At 56.7% G+C, this 23796-nt stretch overlaps 1 protein-coding gene across 1 annotated transcript; it reads left to right on the forward strand.

Moving 5' to 3' along the window:
- Positions 1 to 5054: 5054 nt before the first annotated feature.
- Positions 5055 to 14587, forward strand: BCL3 (BCL3 transcription coactivator). The gene is made up of 9 exons (XM_058280398.2): positions 5055 to 5415; positions 6981 to 7134; positions 11439 to 11547; positions 11936 to 12140; positions 12245 to 12333; positions 12483 to 12560; positions 12807 to 12974; positions 13369 to 13486; positions 13973 to 14587. The coding sequence occupies exons 1-9, from the start codon at positions 5160 to 5162 to the stop codon at positions 14158 to 14160; spliced, it is 1365 nt and encodes a 454-aa protein (XP_058136381.1). The 5' UTR covers positions 5055 to 5159; the 3' UTR covers positions 14161 to 14587.
- The last annotated feature ends 9209 nt before the right edge of the window (positions 14588 to 23796 follow it).

The following is a 23796-nucleotide window of genomic DNA, read 5'->3' on the forward strand; positions in this document are numbered from 1 at the left end:
GTGGGGGGGCAGTGTAGACCCAGACCTGCCTCCCTCCAGAGCCCGGCTCTTTCCGCACGCAGTCGAGGGTGGGTATCATGCCCTCGCTCTGTGCCAGGCCACTGTGCCAAGTGCTCTGTCCCTGACTCACTCTCTCAGCCACTATTAATCTCATTGTCATCATTCTCATGACTCAGAGGGGGAAACTGAGGCTCAGAGAGATCAGATGCCCCTCCAAGTCCCCCTGGCGAGTACCACACATGCTCAGGTCGTCTGACTCCAGAGCCCGCTGTCACAGGTGGGATCCACAGGAAAGAGTACAAAAGGTTGCTGGAGAATATTCGCTGGAGGAGGAAAAGGAAGGGAGCAGGACGGGGTTGGGGTCACCATCAGACCACCTTGCCAGCCAGTGGGGGGCCCCTGGAGCAAAGCCTGCCCCTTGGAGGAATCCCACGTTGGGCAGAAACGGTCCCTCGACTGGCAAGCCGAGGCGGACCCTGAGGGAGCCAGCCGAAGCAGGCTCTCAGCGCCCTGCTCTCCTGGCAGCTGGGCCACAAGTCTCTTCTTGAAGACGAGCGACGCACCTGCGCGGCGGCCGCTCCCAAACTCTGTATTAATAACAACATTCATTTAAAAACACTGCCTTCCACTGAGAGTTCCCTCCAGGCCAGGCCTACGTTAACACATGACAACGCACTCGACCTTCACAACGACCTGTGAGGCAGGTCCCATTTTTGCCTCCATCTTGTAGAGGAGGAAACTGAGGCTCAGAGTGGTTGAGTCCCTTGCCCCAGGCCACACAGCCTGTAAGGGGCAGAGCTGGGATTCAAACCCAAGCAGCTAGACGATGAGCCCCATTTACAAATGAGGACACAGAGGCCCTGACCATGGCCATCACCTCTGCCCTTCCCCCGACCTTCCCAGACTGCCCTGCCCTTCCCCCCTCTGCCATCATTCCTGGCTGACCCAGACAGCATATTGGGGAAAAACCGGGCACAGGAGGTTACCCGGGCTCCCAGGCCCACTGAGCGAGGATGTTGCAATTCTCTGACTCAGCGTCTTGCGTGCAGACCCAGCAAGAAGGAGAAAGGGGAAGATTAAGTCTTGGCCCAGGCCCCAGATGGGCCGGTCCCATTTGGTGCCAGGGGATCCAGCGGTTGCCAAGACCCCAGGGCAGGGAGGAACGTGGAGGGGGAAACCGTGCTCCAGGAAGCTGGCCTGCGGTCACCACTGGGCATGGGGTAGAGGCAGCCTCGGGGAGCAGGGGGGTGGGCAGAGCAGGGTGGCCTTCTAGCCCTGAACTGAGAAGGGAGGTGCTATGATCTCAGGCAAGTCCCTCCCATTCTGGGCTCAGAGCCTCTGTATCCCTTCGGGAGAATTCACTTGCTGCCCCTGATCCTCCCCAGAGGCTCTGGTGATGGTTTCCCCAGCAGCTAGCCTTAAGTCTAACTCTATTCCGTCCTGCTGCAACGGGACCACTCACCACCTGCTGAACCTCCCTGGGGCTGGAGGAGCACAGCAGAACGAGTGTGGACTAGGCTAATCCCCTTGGGCACATGGCTGCCTCTCCATGCCTCAGTTTCCCCATCTACACCCTTCCTTCCCAGGGAGTAGGGACCTAGAATTAGAGCTGGGAAGGAAGGCCTGTGTCTCTGGAACTAATGACCGTCCCTCCCAAGGCAGTGGGTTGGAACCAGAGTCCTGGGGTCTCAAAGAGCTGGACTAAAATCTCTCCTGGTTCCTCGCCACGTGATCCTAGGCAGGGACTTCACTTCTCTATGCCTCAGTTTCCTCCCCTATAAAATGGGGTTTGAGGTGAATTAACTCACAAGGTGCTGAGAGGATTAAGTCGGCCGATGCTCAGTGGGAGCTGGGCCCAGGGTGAATGGACCTATCTTGTAGCATCTCTGGGTAGAAAAGGGTGAGGAGGGCAGGTCAGAACGGGAGACAGGACTCAGCCAGCCTCAGCTGGAAGCAAAGTAGAAGGTCCAAAAAAATAAAAAATAAAGGAGATTGCAGGTAGCAAAAAAAAAAAAAAAAAGTAGAAGGTCCAGGAATTGAACCGATGAGTATTTAGGGTCTGACCATTCCTACCCTCTCCTCTTAGAGGAGGAAACAGAGGTCCAGAGAGCGAGATGCCCCCAGCCTTTCACTTGGGACTTCATTTCCTACCAGGGCCTGGAATAGGTAAAATCCTGGTCTTCCTCCCCTAGGGAGGGTTGGGGGACGATCAGGGGAGATGAGGCAACCGGAAGGAGAGGCAGACTGCATGAGGGAAAATGGTGAGACTCCAAGCAGGACTTCCAGGCCTATTCTGAGAAGTTTTGGGGACTCATCCAGGGGCTGCCCCGGCTGACAGAGAGCAGGGGAGGGCTGCAGAGCTCAAGGCTCAGGGAGGGGAGACCCCAGCCCTCCCCGCCCGGGTGCGAGGAGAGAGGGGGGAAAGGAGGGGGTAGCCATCCTGGTTCCGCATCCTCCATTCCCGACACTGGAGGGAGGTGGCTACAGGAGCTGGGACTTTCCTGAGCAGCAGAAGATTCTGGGAAATCAGACAGCAGCAGGGCGGGGCCGACTCCCAGCCTGCCTTTCCTTCCCTCCCTCTGGTCCCTGCTGGTTCCCCAGGCCTGCCTCTCTCCCCTCTGCCCTCCTCAAACCGTTCCTCCTCCCTCAGGCCAGGCCTTCCACCCTCAGACCTTCACATCTTCTCCTTCAAACCTTCTTCCCTCAGAACTCACTTCCACCTTTCTAAATCTCTTTCCTCAGACCCCTCTTTCCCCCCATCTCTCTCCTCCTGAGCATCTTCTCACTTAGTCCTTCTCAGACTGATCCTCCTTCCTCAGCCGCTGCCCTCTGCCTCGGACCCTGAGGCCCTCCCTCAAACGGTCCTCAGATCCTCTGCTCCTCCCTCAGACCCTCTGCCTCTGCCTCAGGCCCTCACCTCCTCCATCAGACCTTTTCTCCCTCCCTCAGACGCCTTCTGTCTCCCTCAGACCATCGGCTTCTCTCTCAGACGTGTCTTCCTCCTTCCTCAGACCCTTTCATTCCTCATCCTCTCCTCTGTCCTCCGGCTCTGAGCCATCAGCACCCTCTCTCCCAGCCCTTCCAAGTGCCTCTCTGAACCAAGCAGACACGCTCCCCTTCCCAGTCCTGCCTGGCCCCAGGCCCTTTGCACCACCTGCCCCAGGGGGATGGGGAGTGGGAGGAATTGGGTGTCTTAGGGTCACCGCCTTGATGAGTGCCATCCCTCTGAGCCTCAGCTTCCGGTCCCTAGAGGTGAGCACTGGGTGGAGCTGGAGGTGACAGGCAGCCTTCCCAACCCAGTTCCTTCCTCCTCCCCTGGTTGCAGCTCGCACACCACCGGGAGAAAGGAGGCAACCGGCCCATATTCCAAGAGGGGACGGTTTGTCTAAGGTCCGCCTGTGAGCAAGGGGTGGAAGAGGGATTTGAACCCAGGTCTGTGAGCCGGGCCAGTTGTTTTTCTACCACAGGGCTTGGTGGAGCTACAGAGATAAGGAGGGACCGGGTGGGGTGAGGTCTCTCGGTGGCTGCTCCTCCCCCAGCAGGTTAACCATCCACTGGGGTGGGGCCGAGCCCTGGCCAAAGTCCTTTCCTGGGGCCTGGGGCCCCACACCGGCTTTCAGGATCCCAGAGAGACGCTGCCCGAGAGACAGAAGGGGCAGGCAGAGAGATGGGGACAGGGAGATACAGAGACAGGAGAAGGGAGAGGGACAGAGTTGCTAAGACAGAGTCAAGAGGAGAGAACCAAGGAGACCCCGCGTGCCGCCCGGACAGCCCTGGGGTGCAGCCCCCATTGCCCGGCTCCCCCGAGCCCGCAAAGCCCTCCTTCCTCCTCCCTCGACTCAGTGACCGGGACTCAACCCCAGCGGCGGCCCCGCCCCCAGGGAAATCCGGGAAAGCCCCTCGCGGCCGGAGCCCCTCCCCGAGGCGGGGAGACCAGGCAGGGAGGGGCCGCGGCCAGGGGGGGCGGGGAGGGGCGGGGTCGCGCTGCCCTTCCAGCTCCGCAGCTCCTGCGCGTCTGAGTCATGCCCCCAACCCGCCCGGCCTGTTCCCCGCGCTCCAAGCGCTCGGCGGGAGGGGAACGGGGCGGAGAAGACCTGCCTGCCACCCGCCCCGGCCGGGCCTTGGCCGCTCCGTCCCCGCCTGCTGGCTGTCTCTGGGTCTCTTGCTATCTCTGTCTTCCGTCTCTCTTTCCGTCTCTCTTTCCTTTGTCTCTCACGAGCTCTACGCCTCTGTCTCCGTGTCTCTTTCTCTCCGTGCACGCACGATTCCCCGAGCACCCACGATTCCCCGAGCACCCACCCTGCGCTCCGCGGCCCGGGCCGGGTGCAGTGGCCCTGCGGGGAGCAAGCGCACGCAGCGTCGCTCTGTGCACCCCAGCCCCGTTCAGCGCGGCCCGTAGAAGAGGCCGAGACGGTGGCAGGGGAGGCCGAGGGACAGTTCCTGGGTGCGTCTTTTCACACCCACAAAGAAGGAAACGGCTCAGGGAGGGGAAGTGTCCTGTCAAGGTCACACGGTGAGGAAGTGGGAGTCGGGATTCGCACCCAAGTCCAAGGCCCCCACGACTCCAAGGCCCCCAAGGAATTGCCTCCCCGGGGGGGAAGACCGAGAAGGAAGGAGACAGCAGCTGAGCGCCAGAGAGCGAGAGGGACGCGGAGAGACCACAGAGCTAGACGCAGTGCGGCGCAGGGTCCCCGGGAGGGCCGCGCAGGCGACAATGGTTCACACTGAGAGATCTGTACCAGGGAGAGACACAGCTGCAGGGCCCCGGGGACGCAGAGAGAGGGAGTCAGCCCGAGGGACAAACGCCCGAGGCTGAGCGTGGACCTCCGCGCCCGCCCCCGAGAGGGGGCCGAACCGGCCGGGGCGCCGCAGCGGGGCCGGGAGGGGCGGGCGCGGGGCGCGGCCGGGGCGGAGCACGGCGGCGGCGGCGCGGGGCGGCGGGAGCGGCGGCGCGTCCAGGAAACCCCTGGGGCGGACGGGTGGCCCCGGGCGGGGGGCGGGGCGGGGAGGCGGGCGCCCGGCACCGCCCCGGCCGACAAAAGTCCCTTCAGTTCAGCCGGCGGCAGGGGAAGTCCCGGCGCCCGGCGAAACCACCCTCCCGTGCTGCCGAGCGGAGCCGCGCTCCGGCCGCCCGCTCGGCCGCCGTGCTCGGCGGCCCCATGCCCCGATGCCCCGCGGGGGCCATGGACGAGGGGCCCGTGGACCTGCGCACCCGGCCCAAGGCCGCGGGACCCCCCGGCGCCGCGCTGCCGCTCCGCAAGCGCCCGCTGCGCGCGCCCTCCCCGGAGCCCGCCGCCCCCCGCGCCGCCGCGGGCCCTGTCCTCCCCGCGGAGCCCCTCTGCGGCGGCGCCGACCCAGCGGCCTTCTCCGGGGTCCCCCACGGCCTGGCCCGGCCGGAGGCGCTTTACTACCAGGGTGAGTGGCCCCCGCGGGTCAGGACCGGGTGGGGGCCGCACAGGGCGCAGGGTCATCAGAGCCAGGGGGCAGAGTCGGGACGCAAATGTGTGGCGTCCCAGGGAGCTGGGGACAGGGGGACAGGACCCGAGGTCCCAGGGACACATTTATAAGGTTCCTGGGGAACTGGGAGGCAGAGTCTGGAGTCCTGGGGACACAGATAGGGAGACCCAGAATTACAAGATCCCAGTGACCCAGATATTTGGGGCTATGAGGAGTCAGGCCTGGACCCAAGAAACAGCTGGGGTTCCTAGGATCCACATATGTGGGAGCCAAAGGCAGTCAGGGGAACAGAGAACGGAGTTCTAAGGAGACAGACATGAAGGGGCCCAGGATGTCAGAAATCTCAGGAACCCAGATATCAGGGGGCATGGGGAATTAGGACAACCGAGTTTGGGGTTCTGAGCACCCCAATATCTGGAATGACAGGAATCCGAGGAAACAGAAACTGGAGTTCCAGGGACCCAAATACTGGGGGCCCAATGAGTCAAGCGGACAGAGACTGGGGCCGGGTGCCCTCTGGGGTCACAAGGGCAGGTGGCCTTAGGGGCTCTGAAGAGTGAGGATTCGAGGGGTGGGGGTGGCAGGGCTGGGGAATTCTCCTATTCGAGGATTTAGGGCTAGAATGAGGGATTCAGGGTCTTCCGGCAGAAGGTTCCAGGGCCCTGAGGTTTGGTGTTGGAAATGCAGGGACCTGCAAACATGTGGGTCCAGAATGGGGGGGCCCCTAAGGATGCGGGGATGGTGGAGAGGGCCACACACCATTCTCCATATCCCCTGTCTCCACCCTGGACCTCGTGAAAGGGGCATCCCCTATCCCACAGCTATGTCCACCTTACTATCCCCAGTTGACCCCAAAAGCTGCAGAGGGCCCATCCCTTGCACACCCAAATGTTTGTCCAGTCTCTGCACCTTCCAGCCCCTCGAAGTGCAGCAGATGGAGAGCCTCGACGAGCTGTGTGTCCGGAGGCCTTGCCACGGCCTCCCCTCCCTTTCCCATTCCCTGGATGAGAACCTGGGCCTCAGTTTTCCCCCTCCGTGTGGTGGGTGGATGCAGATTTGACAGCTGCCACAGTCAATCCCTCCTGACAGCTGGATTTGGATCGGCTTTGGTACCACCTACTCTCACCCTCCAATCCTCCCCTCTCCCCAAACCCTTTACCTATGCACCCCATTCACTACACCCAGCTTTCCATCCATTCCTGATCTTCCTCAGCAACAAATTCACTCAGCAAACAGCCCCTGGGGTCCGCCTGCTGGGTGACATTGAGAGCTGTCTGGTAGGAGATGGTGGTCAGACACCTGAAAAAAGTGACAATGCAGGTGACCAGGGAGGAGGGAGCCCGTGGGGGCCCAGAGGAGGGACATGGAAGGGCTTGTCTTGGGCCTGCAAGATGCCAAGGGTCCTGGGAAGTAGGAAGGGCAGGCAGCTCTGCAGGGCCAAAGGCCGGGAGGTGGGCGGTGAGTGGGGTAAGGGTCTCTGGGTCTGGTCTCACCTGTGACCTTCTCTGTTCTCCACTGCCCAGGACCTTTACTGCCTCTGTACCCGACCCCAACCATGGGCTCCCCATTTCCTCTGCTGAGTCTGCCTGCCCCCCTGTACCCCATGGTGTGTTCGATGGAACACCCCCTGTCAGCTGACATCGCCATGGCCACCTGTGCGGATGAGGACGGAGACACGTGAGTGACCGTGCCCCAAGGAAGGAATGGACAGGGTGTGGGGAGGACAGCCCTCCGCCGTCCTCGCCACCACATCTGGGGACACTCAGCTTGGGCTGTTGAGTTATCTTGGCCCGAGTTAGAATCCTATCTCCACTGCTGGCTTGGTGAGCCTGAGCAATGCGCTGCCCCTCTCTGAGCCTCAGTTTCCTCCTATGACAAATGGGCACCCTGAGAACACTTCCCTCCTAGGGCTGTTTTGGCAGCAGTGGGCTTCAAATATTTTATCACAACCCGAAAGTGGGAAATACATGTCATTGACTGATGATATGAATTATGCATATAAGGCTCCTAACATATTGTAGCGGCTTGATAAGTATTTATTATTATGACTTCATATCAAACCCAGCACACGCACACAAACACACACACGAACTTGAAATAAACATTGCACAAAACGAAGCAATACCTTCACTGCATGGGGTCAACTTTGGTATTTTTCCATTTATTTCATTGTCTTTGCTGAACTTTCACTGATCTAATGTGAAGACCCCCCAAACTGATTCCACAAACCCTATGGTTTATCACCTGCAACTGGAGGAACATTCTCATGAGATTGCCATGGAGCCTACACAGGAGTGTGGAACCCCATGCCTGGCACATAGTGAGCACTCTGCACTTGGCCGTCACGGTTATTATTATAATGCAGACCTAAGTTTGACTTCTCAGCTGGCCACTTGCTCACTGGCCTGTGCCTCTGCTTCCCCCCTCTGTAAAAACAGGGACCATCAGTACATGAAAGTGTGGGAGTTGGAGACCTGGAAACCGCAGGTGGGGTTGCACAGGCCTTTGCTGCAGGAGTGGGCCTCAGTTTCCTTGTCTGGAAATCAATCGGTGTTCACAGCAGCACGAATCCCAATTAGGGTTCGGTGCCCTAGTGCATAGGACAGGGCAGAGTACACAGTAAGTGCTCAGTCCATGAGAATGGGTCTTGTTCAAACTGGCGGTTGTGGGCCACCCCCATGAGCCCAAGCAGGAGAAAGTGCTGGAGATACACAAAGGCTCAACAAAATCCAGTTTCCCCCCCTACCTCTGGGACCTTCTAGGGGTATTCTGCGAAATGGGCTTCATTTGTTTCCTTTCCTAGGGGCGAGGTGTAGGTGGCCTGTGAAAGCGGGGTGCAGGAGATGTCCCAGCCCGCACCCCACCCGCCCTCCCCATTCTCCCCACACACCCCAGCTTCCCCCCCCCCCCGCCCCCACGCAAACACTTCTGCCTCAGCTGCCTGTTGGGGGAAATCCCTTCCCGCAGAACTTGACCGCAGCCCAGCTGCTCAGCCTCCCCCACGTCAGCCGCCGTCACTCGCTCACAGCCTCCCCCTCCTGGCGCTCCCTCTAACCTTAACCCCTTCCGCTGGGGCCAGACTTTACCGGAATGGGCAGCTGGCCCAGCCCCAGCCTGCGCGTGGGCCCCACTTCATGTGGGAGTGGGGTGGGAGCCTGCGTTCCCAAGGGGGCTGCAACACTAATTCTGGGCCCCCAAAATGGGGCAAAGTTTGGGAGGCTCGACTTCTATGTCCTCAAGGGAGCCAGCCAGAGCCTCCAGGGCTTGGATGTTTGGACCCCCTAGGGTCTGGGGAACTGGAAATTGGGGTCTCCAAGAGGGGAAGGAACGTGCTGAGTTCCAGAGTGCAGAGGCTGGGGTACCATATTTCTCCATCCCCTAGGGGGCCAAAGAACAGCATGGGGGGCAGTTTGGGGGGCCTGGCACTCAAAGGGGCCTAGGGGCCAGGTTGGATACATAATTCGAGGCCCAGTGCAGAATGAAAATGCAGGGCCCCTTTTCGGAAATCCAGGATTTCAAGACAGCAAAGCACCAGCTAAGGGGGGGGGGGCCCAGGTGACTGCGCAGATCACTCTCCCACCGGAGAAGCAGGTTCTGCTTAGGGCCTGAAAAGTCTGTCCCCACAGGTTGAGGGGACAGCTTGGGGACCTAGAGCTCAGAGAAACCGTCTACAAGTTCGTATCCCTGAAGAAAATTGGGGGCGATGTATTCTTGGGTCCCAAGAGATCTTGATGGGGGGGCATACCCCCGTATGCCGGCAGTTAGGGAGCCAGGTGGCGTCTTGGGTCTTGAGGTGTCGGGTTCCAGAGGGGTCCCGAGGCTGGAGGACTCGGGGTCCTGCCCCACCCCCAGGGCAGCCAAATCAACTTGGGCTGGGCTCCCCCCTCCCCTCCCCGAAGTGGAGATGGAAGCTGGGGTGCCGGGGGTGGCCAGGGTAGATCCCCGGCGGAACAGGCTTCCCTCCCCCGGGAGCAGGAAGCGCAGCCCCGCCCCGCAGACCTGTTACTGGAAGTCGGAGGGCTGGGCCGCCCCTCCCGTCCCCACTTCCTCCAGCCCCGCCCCACCCCCTGCGGCCCGCGCGTTTATGGGAACTCGGGCCTGGACGGTTTCTCTGAAATCATTCGCTCCCTGTGCCCTCACGTAACCCCGCCCGCCGCCGGGGGGCGGTGGGGGCGGGGGGAGAGCCCTCCCCGGGAGCCCCCACCCCCACGCCACCCACACCCCTTGGCCCAAGTCCGGCTCTCCCCCATCGTTTCTTTTTAAATTGGGCTTTCAAGGACCAAGATTCAGCCACGCTCAGCATGACCCGTGCATCATCTCCTGGGAAAGTGGGCGCTCTGGGGGGGCTGTACTTGACAGAGGAGAAAAACGGAGACCCAGACTTTGCCCTTGGTGCTGTCACACCGCTGGGGAAGAAAGGTGCAGCCCGATAGGCCACCCTGGCTGGCCTGCCCCCTCCCCCAGACATTCTGGGCCCCAGGATTTCTGTACCTCCCTGTGGACCACCTAGGGAGCTGGCTTAAAATAGGGGTTCTGGATGCACATTTGGCAATTGTGAGAGCCTCCCCCCAGCTGAGTAGGAAAGAGGTGAGGGATGGGAACATAGTTGCTCTAGTAATGGACTTGAAATTGAGACTGTGCAGCCTGTGCCCACACCGTGGACCTCATGCCCTCAGCTATCACGGGCCCTAACCCCCGTGCACACGCGTGCCCGTGCACTCACGAACACACACAATCATCCCAGATTGCCTCTTGCTCTAAAGGACTGCTCTGGGTTGGGGGGTTCCTGGGGGAGGGGGCGGGCAGAGCACTCTGAGAATCAAAACCCATGGGGTGCAGGAAGCGAGGGCGGGCAGAGGGAGAACTGAGCTGCTGTGCAGCCTCCCCAGGCCTCGGCTGTCCCATGGGGACGGTGGAAGCTGATGGCCTTCCGAGGCTGGTGAGGGAGCTGGGCCTCATATGCTCGCTCTTGCTGACCGCCCACTGGATGCCCCTGGATGGTTGCCCGACCCGTGGGCTGCAACCTTGGGCAGGCAGCTCTCTTCAATGGAGGGCAATGGCCAGAGAGCACAGAGCCTTCCCAGAGCTGGGGGCGGGAGTCTTGGAGTCCGAAAGGAGAGACTCCCTCTCAGTTTGTCCCCACCTCCCTTTGGGGCAGCACACAGGTGCTCAGCCCTTGGGTGTCTTGGGGTTGCAGGCTGAGCCTGACGTTGGGTCCCTATTGGAAGAGACCTCGCTAACCAGCTCATCCCCACGGGTTTCGCAGATGAGAAAAATATGTTCCCAGAGAGGGGTAGGAGCGTGCTCCCGGCCTCAAGGCTGGCCAGGGCGATGGTTGGGATGGAGCCATTGATTCAGCACAGGCTTGGGAGGCACCTCTCCGACACCACCCCAGGCCTGGAAACAAAACTCCTGCCCTGATGAGGCTGACCTCCCAGCGGGGGAGGTTCAGACAGGAAGCAGGTCACCTGTACCAAGCCAGGCGATGGTGTGGAGGGGCCAAGGCCCGGGAAGGGGGAAGGGGAGGGAGCCGCTCTCCTGCTGCCTCAACTGAGGCTGGAATGAGAGGCAAGCCTGGGAGGCAAGCTTGCTGACTTTCCCAGGAACCACAGGAGGCCAGCAGAGAAGGAAATGCAGTCAAGGGGCTTGGAGAGGGGGAGACAAAGTCACATGGGGCATGGTGGGCCACTGGAGGTTCTGAGCAGAGAATGCCCGTGACCTGACATCAGTTCTAAGAGGGTTTTCTCTGGCAGCTGTGTGGCAAACAGAGTGGTGGAGCAGAGGTGGAAGCTGGGAGACCTGCGGGTGAGGAGGGGCTGGAATACTCCAGGAGGGAGTGCAGGAAGTGGGCATGGGACGTGGTGGGATTCGGGAGGTACCTCCAAAGCCGAACCCACCCCTCTAGCATGTTGAGTCAGCACCTCGAGGAACATGGGGGGTGTGGGGTGACCAGCTGCTCACGCCCCTGATCCCCTCCCCAGGCCTCTCCACATCGCCGTGGTGCAGGGTAACCTGCCCGCCGTGCACAGGCTGGTCAGCCTCTTCCAGCACGGGGGCCGGGAGCTGGACATCTACAACAACCTCCGGCAGGTGAGAAGGCTGAGGGGGCCTGGGGCTGGCCTCCTGGGGCTGAGGGAGGAGGGCGTAGGGGCCTGGATTTCTGGATCTGAGTGAGGAGGTGGCTGGGGACCCGGAATTCTGTTTCTTGGGGAAGGAGGAGGCTGGAGGCTGGACTTCTGGGTCCAGGAGATGCCTGGGGACCTGGGTTCCTGGGTGTAAGAGGGAGCTGCCCTGGACTCCTGGTCTGACGGAAGAGGGCTCTGAGGCCTGGACCCTGGGGTCTTGAAGGAGGGGGTGGGCACCTGTGCTCCTAGATCTAAGGGAGGAAGGGCTCCCAAGGCTGGGGGTCAGGAAAGTTTGAGGGAAGCAGGACTGGGGTGTAGGGAAGGCCCAAGTCCCTCACAGATGCTGTCCCCAGACCCCGCTGCACCTGGCTGTGATCACTACGCTGCCGTCGGTGGTCCGGCTTTTGGTGACGGCCGGCGCCAGCCCCATGGCCCTGGACCGCCACGGCCAGACAGCCGCGCACCTGGCCTGCGAACACCGCAGCCCGACCTGCCTGCGGGCCCTGCTGGACAGCGCAGCCCCCGGCACCGTGGATCTGGAGGCCCGCAACTACGATGGTGAGGCCCCGCAGAGCGCGGGAGGGAGGGGGCGGCTGTCCAGACGACCCCTGGGGCTGCCAGGCCCTAGGCCCGAGTTTGACTCAGCCTCCTCCTCCCCTTAGGGCTCACTGCCCTGCACGTGGCCGTCAACGCCGAGTGCCACGAGGCAGTGCTGCTCCTGCTGGAGCGCGGCGCCGACATCGACTCGGTGGTGAGCCCACGGGGAGGGCCGGGTGCGGGGCCCCGAGGGGTGGCGCTTGCGTGGGAGTCGGCCCGGGTGGGACACGGGGGTCGGACCGCCGGGACGGTTGGCTGTGGCCAAGCTTGGAGAGGCTCCAAGACCTCCCCTCCCTGCCGCAGGACATCAAGAGCGGCCGCTCCCCGCTCATCCACGCGGTGGAGAACAACAGCCTCAGCACCGTGCAGCTGCTGCTGCAGGTGGGTGCGCCCCCGCCCCCCAGCCCGAGGCCTCCTCGGGGCCTCGTCGCCTTCTCCACCCGACGGCGCGGCGCGGCCCCACCTTCCGGCTTTGGCCCGGTCCCCGCGCTCCCCTCCCGCCCCGGGACCCTTCCCTTTCCCGGCTTCTACCGGCGCTGGCTCTCGCTCGGCTGGCCCCAACCCTGCCGCCCTTGCTTCGACCTTGAACCCGGCGCTGACCCCCCCACGCCGCCCCCCGCCCCGCAGCACGGCGCCAACGTGAACGCGCAGATGTACTCGGGCAGCTCGGCGCTGCACTCGGCGTCGGGCCGCGGGCTGCTCCCGCTCGTGCGCACGCTCGTGCGCAGCGGCGCCGACAGCGGCCTGAAGAACTGCCACAACGACACGCCGCTCACGGTGGCGCGCAGCCGCCGGGTGAGTGCGCGCCTGCGGCGCCGGGGCCGAGGCCGGGCGGCGCGGGGCGGTGGGTGCGTGAGGGGCCTGCGCCCGGGGCCCTGCGAGCTGGAGCCTGGGCGTCCGCGGACGTGTGCCCGGTGAGTGGGCGAGTGGGCCAGGGTGCAGGGGGGAGTCTGCGCCTGTGCCTGTGCGTGGGGACAGGGGGGCCATGTGGCTATGGAGGGAATTTTAAAGCTGAGGGAGGCGCGGGGCACAAAGAAAGGAAGCGGCCAGCCCACTGTGCGCTGTGGGAAGGAGGGGGTCCTCAGAGGAGGCACAAGTCACAGACCCTGTGGGCAGGAAGAGGGGGAGAGGGGGATGTGTCGGCAACAGTAGCCGCTCCCCCCCAGGTGACACCCACGTCTTTCCACAGGTCATCGACATCCTGAGGGGCAAGGCCACACGGCCTGCCCCCACACCAAAGCCAGACCCCTCGCCTGAGCGGGGCACCACCACCTCCCCTGAGAGCAACAGCCGCCTCAGCTCTAACGGTGAGAAACCGGCTCCAGACCCCCAGGCCAAGGAAGAGGCCCACGGCCTGGTCCTCCACCAGCCCTCCTCCCTCAGACCCAGGGGTCCAGCCCCAGCCCCAGTCCCTCCTCCCTCAGACCCAGGGGTCCAGCCCCAACCCCCTCTTCCCTCAGACCCAGGGGTCCAGGCCCAGCCCCCTCCTCCCTCAGACCCAGGGGTCCAGCCCCAGTCCCTCCTCCCTCAGACCCAGGGGTCCAGCCCTAGCCCCACCTCCCTCAGACCCAGGGGTCCAGCCCCAGTCCCTCCTCCCTCAGACCCAGGGCTCCAGCCCCAGCCCCCTCCTCCCTCAGACCCAGTGGTCCAGGCCCCCAGCCCCCTCCTCCCTCAGACCCAGGGGTCCAGGCCCCCAGCCCCTCTCTCCCTGACCCAGGGCCCAGCGCCCAGCCCCTGCCCCCTGCATCCAGCCTTGCGCTCACCTCATTCCTGGTCTCACTCTCCCTCTGCAGGTCTTCTTTCTGCGTCACCATCCTCCTCGCCCTCCCAGTCTCCCCCTAAGGACCCCCCTGGATTCCCCTTGGCTCCCCCCAATTTCTTCCTGCCTTCCTCATCTCCACCTGCCTTCCTGCCCTTCGCTGGGGTCCTCCGAGCCCCTGGCCGGCCGGTGCCCCTCTCCCCAGCTCCAGGAGGCAGCTGAGAGGGATGGGGGGGCAGATCTCGGACTCATGAGGAGGGGCCTCCCTGCCCTGTGGGATCAGCCCTCCTGGAAACTGTGAAGATCTCACTCTGCCCCCCCCCCAAATCTTTGGGACCAGGATTTGCACAGACACATGCCCCTCCCCATAAGCCCCCTCTTCTGAGTACAGATAATGCCCACATCTCATCCCCCGTTCCCCCACCCCCGTTATTCTCAGGTTCCAGTCCTGCCTGGAACTCAACCCAAACGTTCCTTCCCTGCCCTCTCCCAGAACTGGCGGAAGCAGGGAATAGCGCTCCTCTCTACCCTCTGCCCAGCTGGAGGAGGAGGAGAGAGATGGGCCGACCATAGGCGGGCACTGATAACAATGTAAATTATTAGGCATTTTGGTTGGATTTCTTTGATAATAAACTATTTTTGTACCATGTCCCTTGCTTGGCTGGGCCTGCTTCTCGAGGAGCTCTGGACGGGAGGGTATTTTTGTGTGCTGACACTTGAGTGGCTCTGAGTCTCAGACGGACCGCCACAGGGGTTGCATAACTCTGGGCCTCCAAGGTGTTGGATTGGGAATGTTTCCAACATTGCATCACTGCGTCATTGTGTCTCAGGACGAGCTGGTGGGTGACACCTCTCCAGGAGACCCTGTTGGGCTCCCTAAATGACCTTGGGTGTATATGTGCGTGAGTGTATGTGGGGTTTGGAGGGAGTCCACAGTTTGTGGGTCCCTGTGTTAGCACAACTCTTAGGGGTTGAACTGTGTTGCCCCCAAATGATAGGCTGAAGTCCTAACCCCACGGTACCTGGACTGTGAGTCTGTTTGGAAATAGGGTCTTTTTTTTTTTTTAAGATTTATTTTATTTCTTTCTCTCCCCTTCCCCCCCCCGCCCCCAGTTGTCTGTTCTCTGTGTCCATTTGCTGCGTGTTCTTGTTTTTGTCCACTTCTTTTGTCAGCAGCACGGGAATCTGTGTTTCTTTTTGTTGCGTCATCTTGTGTCAGCTCTCCGTGTGTGTGGCACCATTCCTGGGCAGGCTGCACTTTCTTTCACACCGGGCAGCTCTCCTTACGGGGCGCACTCCTTGCGCGTGGGGCTCCCCTACGCGGGGGACACCCCTGCGTGGCAGGGCACTCCTTGCGCGCATCAGCACTGCGCATGGGCCAGCTCCACACGGGTCAAGGAGGCCTGGGGTTTGAACCGCAGACCTCCCATGTGGTAGACAGACGCCCTAACCACTGGGTCAAGTCCTTTTCCCTGGAAATAGGGTCTTTGCACAGCTCATCGGTGATGCTGGAGTCCAGTGGCTCCTGCTCCAATCTGTTGGGTGTCCCTATGAGAAGAGGACAGAAGACACAGGAGAAGATGGCCATGTGCAGACAAGGCAGGCATTGGAGTGATGGGTCCACAAGCCGAGGAATGGCAGCGGTTGTTGACAACCCCAAACGAGGCGAGGAAGGATTGGCCCCTATGGTTCTCACCTTGCCCACACCTTGACACCTCGATTTCAGCCCTTGGCCTCTGCAACTGTGAGACGATAAACTCCTGTTGTTGTATGCCTCCTGGTGGGTGGTTCACTGTCATGGCAGCCCCAGGACACTTAAGGCAAGACATCCGCCCTGTGACCGGGTGTGTCTGGGTCCCTGTGTGCGAAGCACTGATGGATGTTCCTGACACCGAGACCTGGGTAGTCGCGGACCTGCTTCCTCCGTGACTGCCGGGCTGGAGTGCCCCGTGTCTCTTAGAGGTTCCCCGCCCCGTGGCGTGACTTCCTGGATGCGTCTCCAGATCAGCCAGGGTTTGTGTTAGCCTCCCATGGCTGCTGCCTCAATCACCACAAACTTTGCAGCTTCATTCTCTTAGAGGTCAGAAGTCCAAGATCACGGTCACAGAGCTAAAGTCAGTGTCAGCAGAGCTGGTTCCTTCTGGAAGCTTCAGGGGACAAGGCGCTTGTTTCCCGGGCTTCTCCAGCTCCTGGAGGCCGCCTGCATTCCTTGGCTTGTGACCCCTTCCTTGCCTTACTCCAACCTCTGCCCTCCGCTGTCACGTCTCCCACTCGTCACGTCTCCCTCTGCCTCCCAGTTATAAGGACCCCATCTCAAAGTCTTTAATATAATCCCATCTACAGAGTCCCTTGTGTCATGGAAGGGAACATTTCCACAGGTCTGAGGAATATCTTTGGGGACCATCGTTCAACCCACCATACAGTACAATCAGAGAAGCAAAACTGCTAGAAGATATGGTACAATCAGAGACACAAAACTGTTAGGGATTGGTTAGAGGGGGTGGCCCTGGCACAACGCAGGAGCTGGTTAAACAGGCTTATATGCCGCTGTATCTGCATCCGATGCTGGAGCTCGACATCCGCAGGATGGCATTTGGGAAAGGAAGATGGACGTAAAGTGGGGGAGGAATAAGGACCAGCTGGAACCCAAGCACGAGGCGGGAGCCCAGGGGATGGCCTGGAGCCCGTGTCCGTTCTCACCGCCTCCAGTCTTGGCGGCATGGGTGTCCCACTGGGGAGCTGCTGTCCTGTTGCCCTTCCGGGGTGCCCACGTGTCCCTGCCTCCCCGAGTGACAGTCATGGGGAGTGTTGGGGGGTTTTCCATCCCCAGAGGCCTCTCTGGGCCCCTGGGACTTTGTATGTCTGGGTGACTCTCGCACGTGTTGGGACCGAGGGCCTTGACTTCTTTCTTGATGAGGCCATCAGAGTCTGCGAACATGGGTGTGCGCACATGCACCTGCGCGTGAGCTTTACCGTGCGCCTGTCCCTCCTGACTGCGATAGCCACACATCTTGTGTGTCTTTGCAAAACCCCTGGCCAGGATTTCTGGTCCCACCTGGTGAAAGTGTCCCTGGGGCTGCCCATGGGAAGGGTGACTGCTGGGCCCTGCCAGCTGCTGTGTATAACAGCTTCCCTTCTCGTCCTTTACCTCCCGTGTAAAGACGTGTGCAGGGGCGGCCGACTTGGCCCAGTGGTTAGGGCGTCCGTCTACCACATGGGAGGTCCGCAGTTCAAACCCCGGGCCTCCTTGACCCGTGTGGAGCTGGCCATGTGCAGTGCTGATGCACACAAGGAGTGCCCTGCCACGCAGTGGTGTCCCCCGTGTAGGGGAGCCCCACGTGCAAGGAGTGCCGGTAAGGAGAGCCGCCCAGGGCAAAAGAAAGTGCAGCCTGCCCAAGAATGGCGCACACGGAGAACTGACACAAGAAGATGACGCAACAAAAAGAGATACAGATTCCAGTGCCGCTGACAAAAATAGAAGCGAACGAAGAAGACACAGCAAATAGACACAGCAAATAGACACAGAGAACAGACAACCAGTAGAACAGACAACCAGGGTGGGGCGGGGGAAGGGGAGAGAAATAAATAAATCTTAAAAAAAAAAAAAAAAGACTTGTGCAGGCACTGCGAGGGCGAGGCCAGGCCGTGTCACTGTCGGGGAGGTGAACAGAAACACGAAGATTAACAGCCATTTATTGACCAGGGTGGCCCCCGTCTGGAAACTGAGGTCAGAGAGAACAAGGAGTCTGTCCAAGGCCACGCTGCTGGCAGAGGGCAGAGCTGGGTCCAAGGCCAGGCCAGCTGCCTCCAAACCCATGCTCATCTTGCTCTCTTGCCTTGTGGGAAGGCATGTGTGTCTGTGTCTGTTATTCCAGGGTTGTGTATGCAAAGGTGTGTGCATATGTGCGTGCTGCTGGGAAGGGTGTAGGATGATAGGTGGGTATGTCACCAAGAGCTCATGCCCTGGAGTCAGAACTGAGTTCAAGTCCCACCCTTTTTTATTTTTTTCAAGGTACCCGGGCCAGAGATTAAACCCAAGACCTCTTATGTGGGAAGCCACAGCGGTTCCCCCAAGTTGGCATCTTTGTCTATTTGCTTGTTGTTTTGTTTTTGTTTTTAAGGAGTAACCAGGGACTGAACCCATGACCTCCTATGCAGGAAGCAGGTGCTCAACCGCTTGAGCCACATCTCCCCAAGTCCCACCCTTCTGGACGAAGGGACTTCAAGCCTCTGAGGCTCAGTTTCTTCATCTGTAAAAGTGAGACCCCCCATCCTAGGGTCCCCCTCACGGGTTGTTGTGAAGAGTAAGCATGAATAAATTGTGCACAGAGCTCAGTACAGGGCACTGTGCTGAGGAAAGGCTTCATAATGGGAATTGCTGTTATTATCATCTGGGAATTGGTTTTGAGGACAGGATAAAGAAAAAGTAGAAATGACAGGACCCGTCCTTTGTCCTGATGAAAAAATGGGATAATGAGGTCCTGCCTAGTTGTGTGTATTAGACTTTTTCAATCTACTCTTGTAACAAGAGTTATCCCCCAATAAAAATATATATACAGCAGCTTAATCAGGATGGAAGTCTGTTTTTCCCTCACATAGAAGTCCAGTTAGCAATCCAGGGCTAGAATGATGGTTCAAGGACGTCAGAGACTCAGGCTCCTTCTATCTTGTTGCTCTGCTACCCTCTCCTCATGCTTTCAGCCATGTGGCCCAGGATGGCTGCTTCAGCTCCCACCATCACATCCACATTCCAACCATTGGGAAGGAGGAAAATGAAAGTCAAGTGAATGTGCCCCTGCCTTTTAAGTCTACAGCACAGAAGTCATACATATCACAATCCGTGGGTCAGCCTTTAGTCACGTGGCCATGCCAATCACAAGGGAAGCTGGGAAGTGTAGTTTTATTCTGGGCAGCATGCACCCAGCTAAACTTCAGAGGTTCTGTTACAAAAAGAAGAAGGGAAGAATGGTTATTGAGGGACAACAAGTGGATCTATCACACCAGGGTTCTGCACCGAATGGCTGCATGACTCTGGCCAAGTGGCTTCATGGCCCTGAGCCTCAGTTTCCTCACCTGTAAAATAGGGATGACCTCCACCTCTCAGGATTAAGGATTCAGTGAGAATGTGGGTGTAAAGGGACTTAGCACAGGGCCTGGCCCACCGTCAGTCGGGAGTGTGTGTCGAGAGGCTCCTTGTACCTGTGGGCCCAGGCTGGGGTCGATGTAACTCTGTGTGTGAGAAACTGTCCCAAGTTCAAGAGCTGAACCCAGCACTGACCTTGGTAAGTTACTTCCTTAAAATAAAGGATCTGGCTTCTGAGGCGCATGGAAATCCCCTCTCAGCCTCCTAGACCTTGGGACCGGGTGGCTGTCTTTGCACACCCATCCCCTTTCCCTGGAGAAAGGCAGACTCCAGCAGGAGGGCTCCAGCTTCCAGCACCGCAGCATTAATCACTCACCCTTCAGCCACCACCACCAAATCTGTTCTTCTCAGCAGCGCTGGTCCTAAGATTCCAGGGTCAGATCCAAAGGCAGAAGAAGTCATACTTCTGATGCATTTCTTGGGGACCCCAGCCCCAGTTACAAAGTTTCACTTGTTCTCACCACTGTGGGTAAACCCAGACAGTCAGAAAATATCTCTTCCAGATGTGTGGGCGAAATCTGCCAAATTTTGAAAGTTGGTGCTGTTCCAAAGAATGATTTAAGAGTGTGAGAAAAACAGAACGTCTGACGCGCGAGTGTGTTTGAAGACACTAATGTAAGTCAAACCTCATATTACAGAAAGGGAAACTGAGGCCCAGAGAGAGAAGAAATTGACCAGATGAGTGTAGGGGTCTAAGATTCCATGAATTTAAGAGTCCCTGGTTCACCTTAACCAAATGATCAAATCCATTGCCCATAATCGAGTCACCATCATGAACCTCCTGATACAATGCAGCAAGAAGGACACAGAAAAAAAAAAAAGGCAGCATCATTTCTACTATATTCCTGCCACCTCAATCTCATCACAAGGAAATATCAGACAAACCCAAATTTAGAAACACTCTACAAATTAACTGGCCTGTACGCCTCAAAAATGTCACTAACATGAAACACAAAGAAAGGCTGAAGAAGGTACCAGACTGAAGGAGACTAAAGAGACCTGAAAATTAAATGCAACCCGTGACTCTGGATATGGAACCATCTGGAAAAACATAAAGGACAGTTTGGGGACAACTGGTGAAATTTAAATGAGTTGAACTATTAGATACTAATATCAGTGTTGAATGTCCTGATTTGGGCAATTGTTCTGTAACTTAAAAGAATGTACTCATGTTTAGAGATAAACATTGAAGCAGTCAAGATTAAACTCAAATGGTTTGGGGATAGGGGAAAAAAAGAGAGAGTGTGTGCCAGTGATTAAAGCAAATGTGGTAAATTGTTAACAATTGGTGAAACTGTGTGAAAACTATACAAGAAGCCCTTGTCCTCGTCTTGCAATTTTTTTGTAAGCTCAAAAAAATACAATTTACAAATATGTGGTGGGGTGTGGGGAAGGGGTTATATGGGAACCTCTTAGGTTTTTTGTTCTTTCATGTTTTTTAATGTAACATTCCTTTTGATCTATTAATTTGAAAAATTTAAAAACAAGTAAAAGTTACGGTTTTTTTTAAAAAGTCTCTCGTTTTAAGGTTCTGTGTTTTTAAGAGTCTCTAAGTCTGCGCATGCACCTGTGGTCAGAGTTTGGGGGGCTGGGTGGGTGAATTTGCTGCTCCAGACCCTGCTTTGAGGGCAGGGCCTTAAGGGTTTGATTAAAGTCCAAGGGTGGGACCTGGTCGTTGGGGTGCGGCCAGGGCCTCGCAAGCTTAATTGCTCTAGCGGCAGGCTATGAAGGGCATGTGGCCAGAACCGCGGGGCGTGGCTAGGATCTCAGAGGTGTGGCCAGGGCCTGGGGGTGTGGCCAGCGAAATTGCCTCCTTCCAGGTTGGAGACATGCCTGTACCCAGAGCGCCTTCTTGTGGCTACCCCCAAGATCTGGCCTCCTGGTAGTAGTGTCATCCACTTCTTTTTATTTTAACAGCGTTACTGAGATATAAACCACATACCATACAACTCACCCATCTAAAATGTATGAAAGTCATTGGATTTTAGTATAACCACAGAGTTGTGCAGCTATCGCCACAATTCTAGACCGTTTCATTACCCCAGGAAAGAAAGAAGCCTCTGCTCATCAGCAGTCACCCCGTTTCCTTCCAAACTTCCCAGCTCTAGGCAACCCCCAATCTACTGTCCATCTCTATAGATTTGCCTATTCTGGAAATTTCATATCAATGGACTCATACAAGACAGGGTCTTTTTGTGACTGGTTTCTTTCACTTAGCATCATGTTTTCATGGTTCATCTACTTTGCAGCATATATCAGCACTTCATTTCTTTGAAAAGCCAAATAATATTCTATGGTATGTCTAGACCACATTCTATTTATCCATTCATCAGATGATAGACATTTGCGTTGTTTCCACTTTCTGGCTATTATTCATAATGCTGCTGAGAACATTTGTACGTAAGTTCTTGAGTGGCCCAGTTCTCTTGGGTAGATACATTGGAGTCAAATTGCTGGGTCCCCTGGTAACTCTACTTTTAACAGGTGAAGGAAGTGCCACATTATTTTCCAAAGCAACTGCAACATTTTACATTCCAATCAGTAATGCCTGAGGGTTCCAGTTTCTCCACATTGTTCCCAGCACTTGTCGTTGTCTGTCTTTGGCTATCTCATTGTGGCTTTGATTTACATCTCCTTGATGATCATTCATGTTGAGCATCTTTTGTGCTTATTGTTCTCATTGGCCATTTGCATATTTTAATTGGAGAAATGTCTATTCAAGTCTTTTGCCCATTTTTCAATTGTCTGCCTTTTTGTTGTTGAGTCATAGCAATTTTTTTTAAAGATTTATTTATTTCTCTCCCCTTCCTCTACCACCGCAGTTGTCTGTTCTCTGTGTCTATTTGCTGCATCTTCTTTGTCTGCTTCTGTTGTTGTCAGCAGCACGGGAATCTGTGTTTCTTTTTGTTGCATCATCTTGTTGTGTCACTCTCCGTGTGTTTGGCGCCATTCTTGGGCAGGCTGCACTTTCTTTTGCACTGGGCAGCTCTCCTTAGGGGGCGTACTCCTTGCACGTGGGGCTCCTTTACACGGGGGACACCCCTGCGTGGCACAGCACTCCCTGTGCGCATCAGCACTACGCGTGGGCCAGCTCCACACGGGTCAAGGAGGACCCAGGTTTGAACCGCGGACCTCCCATGTGGTAGACGGACGCCCTAACCACAGGGCCAAGTCCGCCGCCCGCAATTCTTTATATATTCTGGATAATAAACCATTATTAAGTATAGCAATTATTTTCTCCCACTCTGTAGGCTGTATTTTTACTTTTTTAATGGTGTTCTTTGATGTACAAAACTTTTTAACTTTGATGAAGTTCATTTTATCTCTTTTTTCTTTTGTTGCTCATCCTTTTCGTGTCATATCTAAGAAATAACATAGAAGGTTTCCATCTATGTGTATTCTAAGAATCTTATAACTTTTGCTCTTATATTTAGGTCTTTCATCTATTAGAGTTCATTTTTGTATGTGGTGTGAAGTAGAGGTCCAACTTCGTTCTTTTGTAAGTGGATATTTTATTCCTTTAGGGACAATTGTGAATGGAATTGTTCTTTTTAAATTTCATTTTAAATTTCATTTCAGAATATTCTTTGCTGGTGTATTGAGACACAACTGAGTTTTCCCAGTACCATTTATTGCAGAGACCGTTCTTTCCCCGCAGTTAATGTACTTGGCAACTCAAAATTCAATCAGCCATAGATGTATGGGTTTATCTCTGAACTCTTAATTCTAGTCCATTGACCTCTATGCCTGCTGCCAGGACCCCAGTGTTTTGATTACTGTGGCTTCGTAGTAAGTTTTATTATTTTTGTTTATTTCTTTTTCTTTCTTTTTTTGTTTTGTAGTAAGTTTTTTGTTTTGTTTTTTTAACTGGGAAGTGTGAGACCTCCAACTTTATTCTTGTTTTGCAATATTGATTTGGCTATTTGGGGCCCCTAATTATTCCATATGGATTTGAGGATCAGCTTTTCCATTTCTGAAAAATAAGGCTGATGAGATTTTGATAGGTATTGCATTGAAGCTGGAGATCGCTTGGGGCAGTATTGATATCTTAATAATATTGTCTTCTTATCCATGAACGTTGAATGTCTTGCCATTTATTTAGGTCTTCTTTAATTTCTTTCAGCAGTGTTTTGTAGTTTTCAGTGTCCAAGTCCTTCACCGCCTTGGTTAAGTTTATTCCTGGGTATTTTATTCCTTTAGGGACAATTGTGAATGGAATTGTTCTTTTTAAATTTCATTTCAGAATATTCTTTGCTGGTGTATTGAGACACAACTGATTTTGGAGGTGTTAATTTTGTAGCCTGCAGCTTTGCTGAATCCATTTATTACATCATTATGTTTTTAAGAGTCACACAAATTGGTATTTGTGCCCAGCCCGTTCATCCTAACTGCTGTAAGCCCATTGTGAGTGAAAACGGCAACTGATTCATCCCTTTTCCTGGCGATGGACACTTAACGCTTACCTTGTTTTCAGTTTTTTCCATTTCCGACAAGGGTGCGATTAATATCCCTGAATGTGTGTCTTGGAGGTTTCTTACAGCAGTATTTCTCAAACTGCCCAACGAGATCCATTAGTGGGTTGTGAAATCAATTTAGTGGGTCGCAAACAAGATTTTCCCTTTAATGAAATGGAATTAAAAAGAATAGGATATTCGCGTGTATTGCACATCGTCGGGTCAGGGTCGGCCTGTGAATTCTTTGTCTCAGGTGTATAA

This window comes from Dasypus novemcinctus, chromosome 18 (genome assembly GCF_030445035.2).
Source record: "Dasypus novemcinctus isolate mDasNov1 chromosome 18, mDasNov1.1.hap2, whole genome shotgun sequence".
Taxonomy (NCBI): domain Eukaryota; kingdom Metazoa; phylum Chordata; class Mammalia; order Cingulata; family Dasypodidae; genus Dasypus; species Dasypus novemcinctus.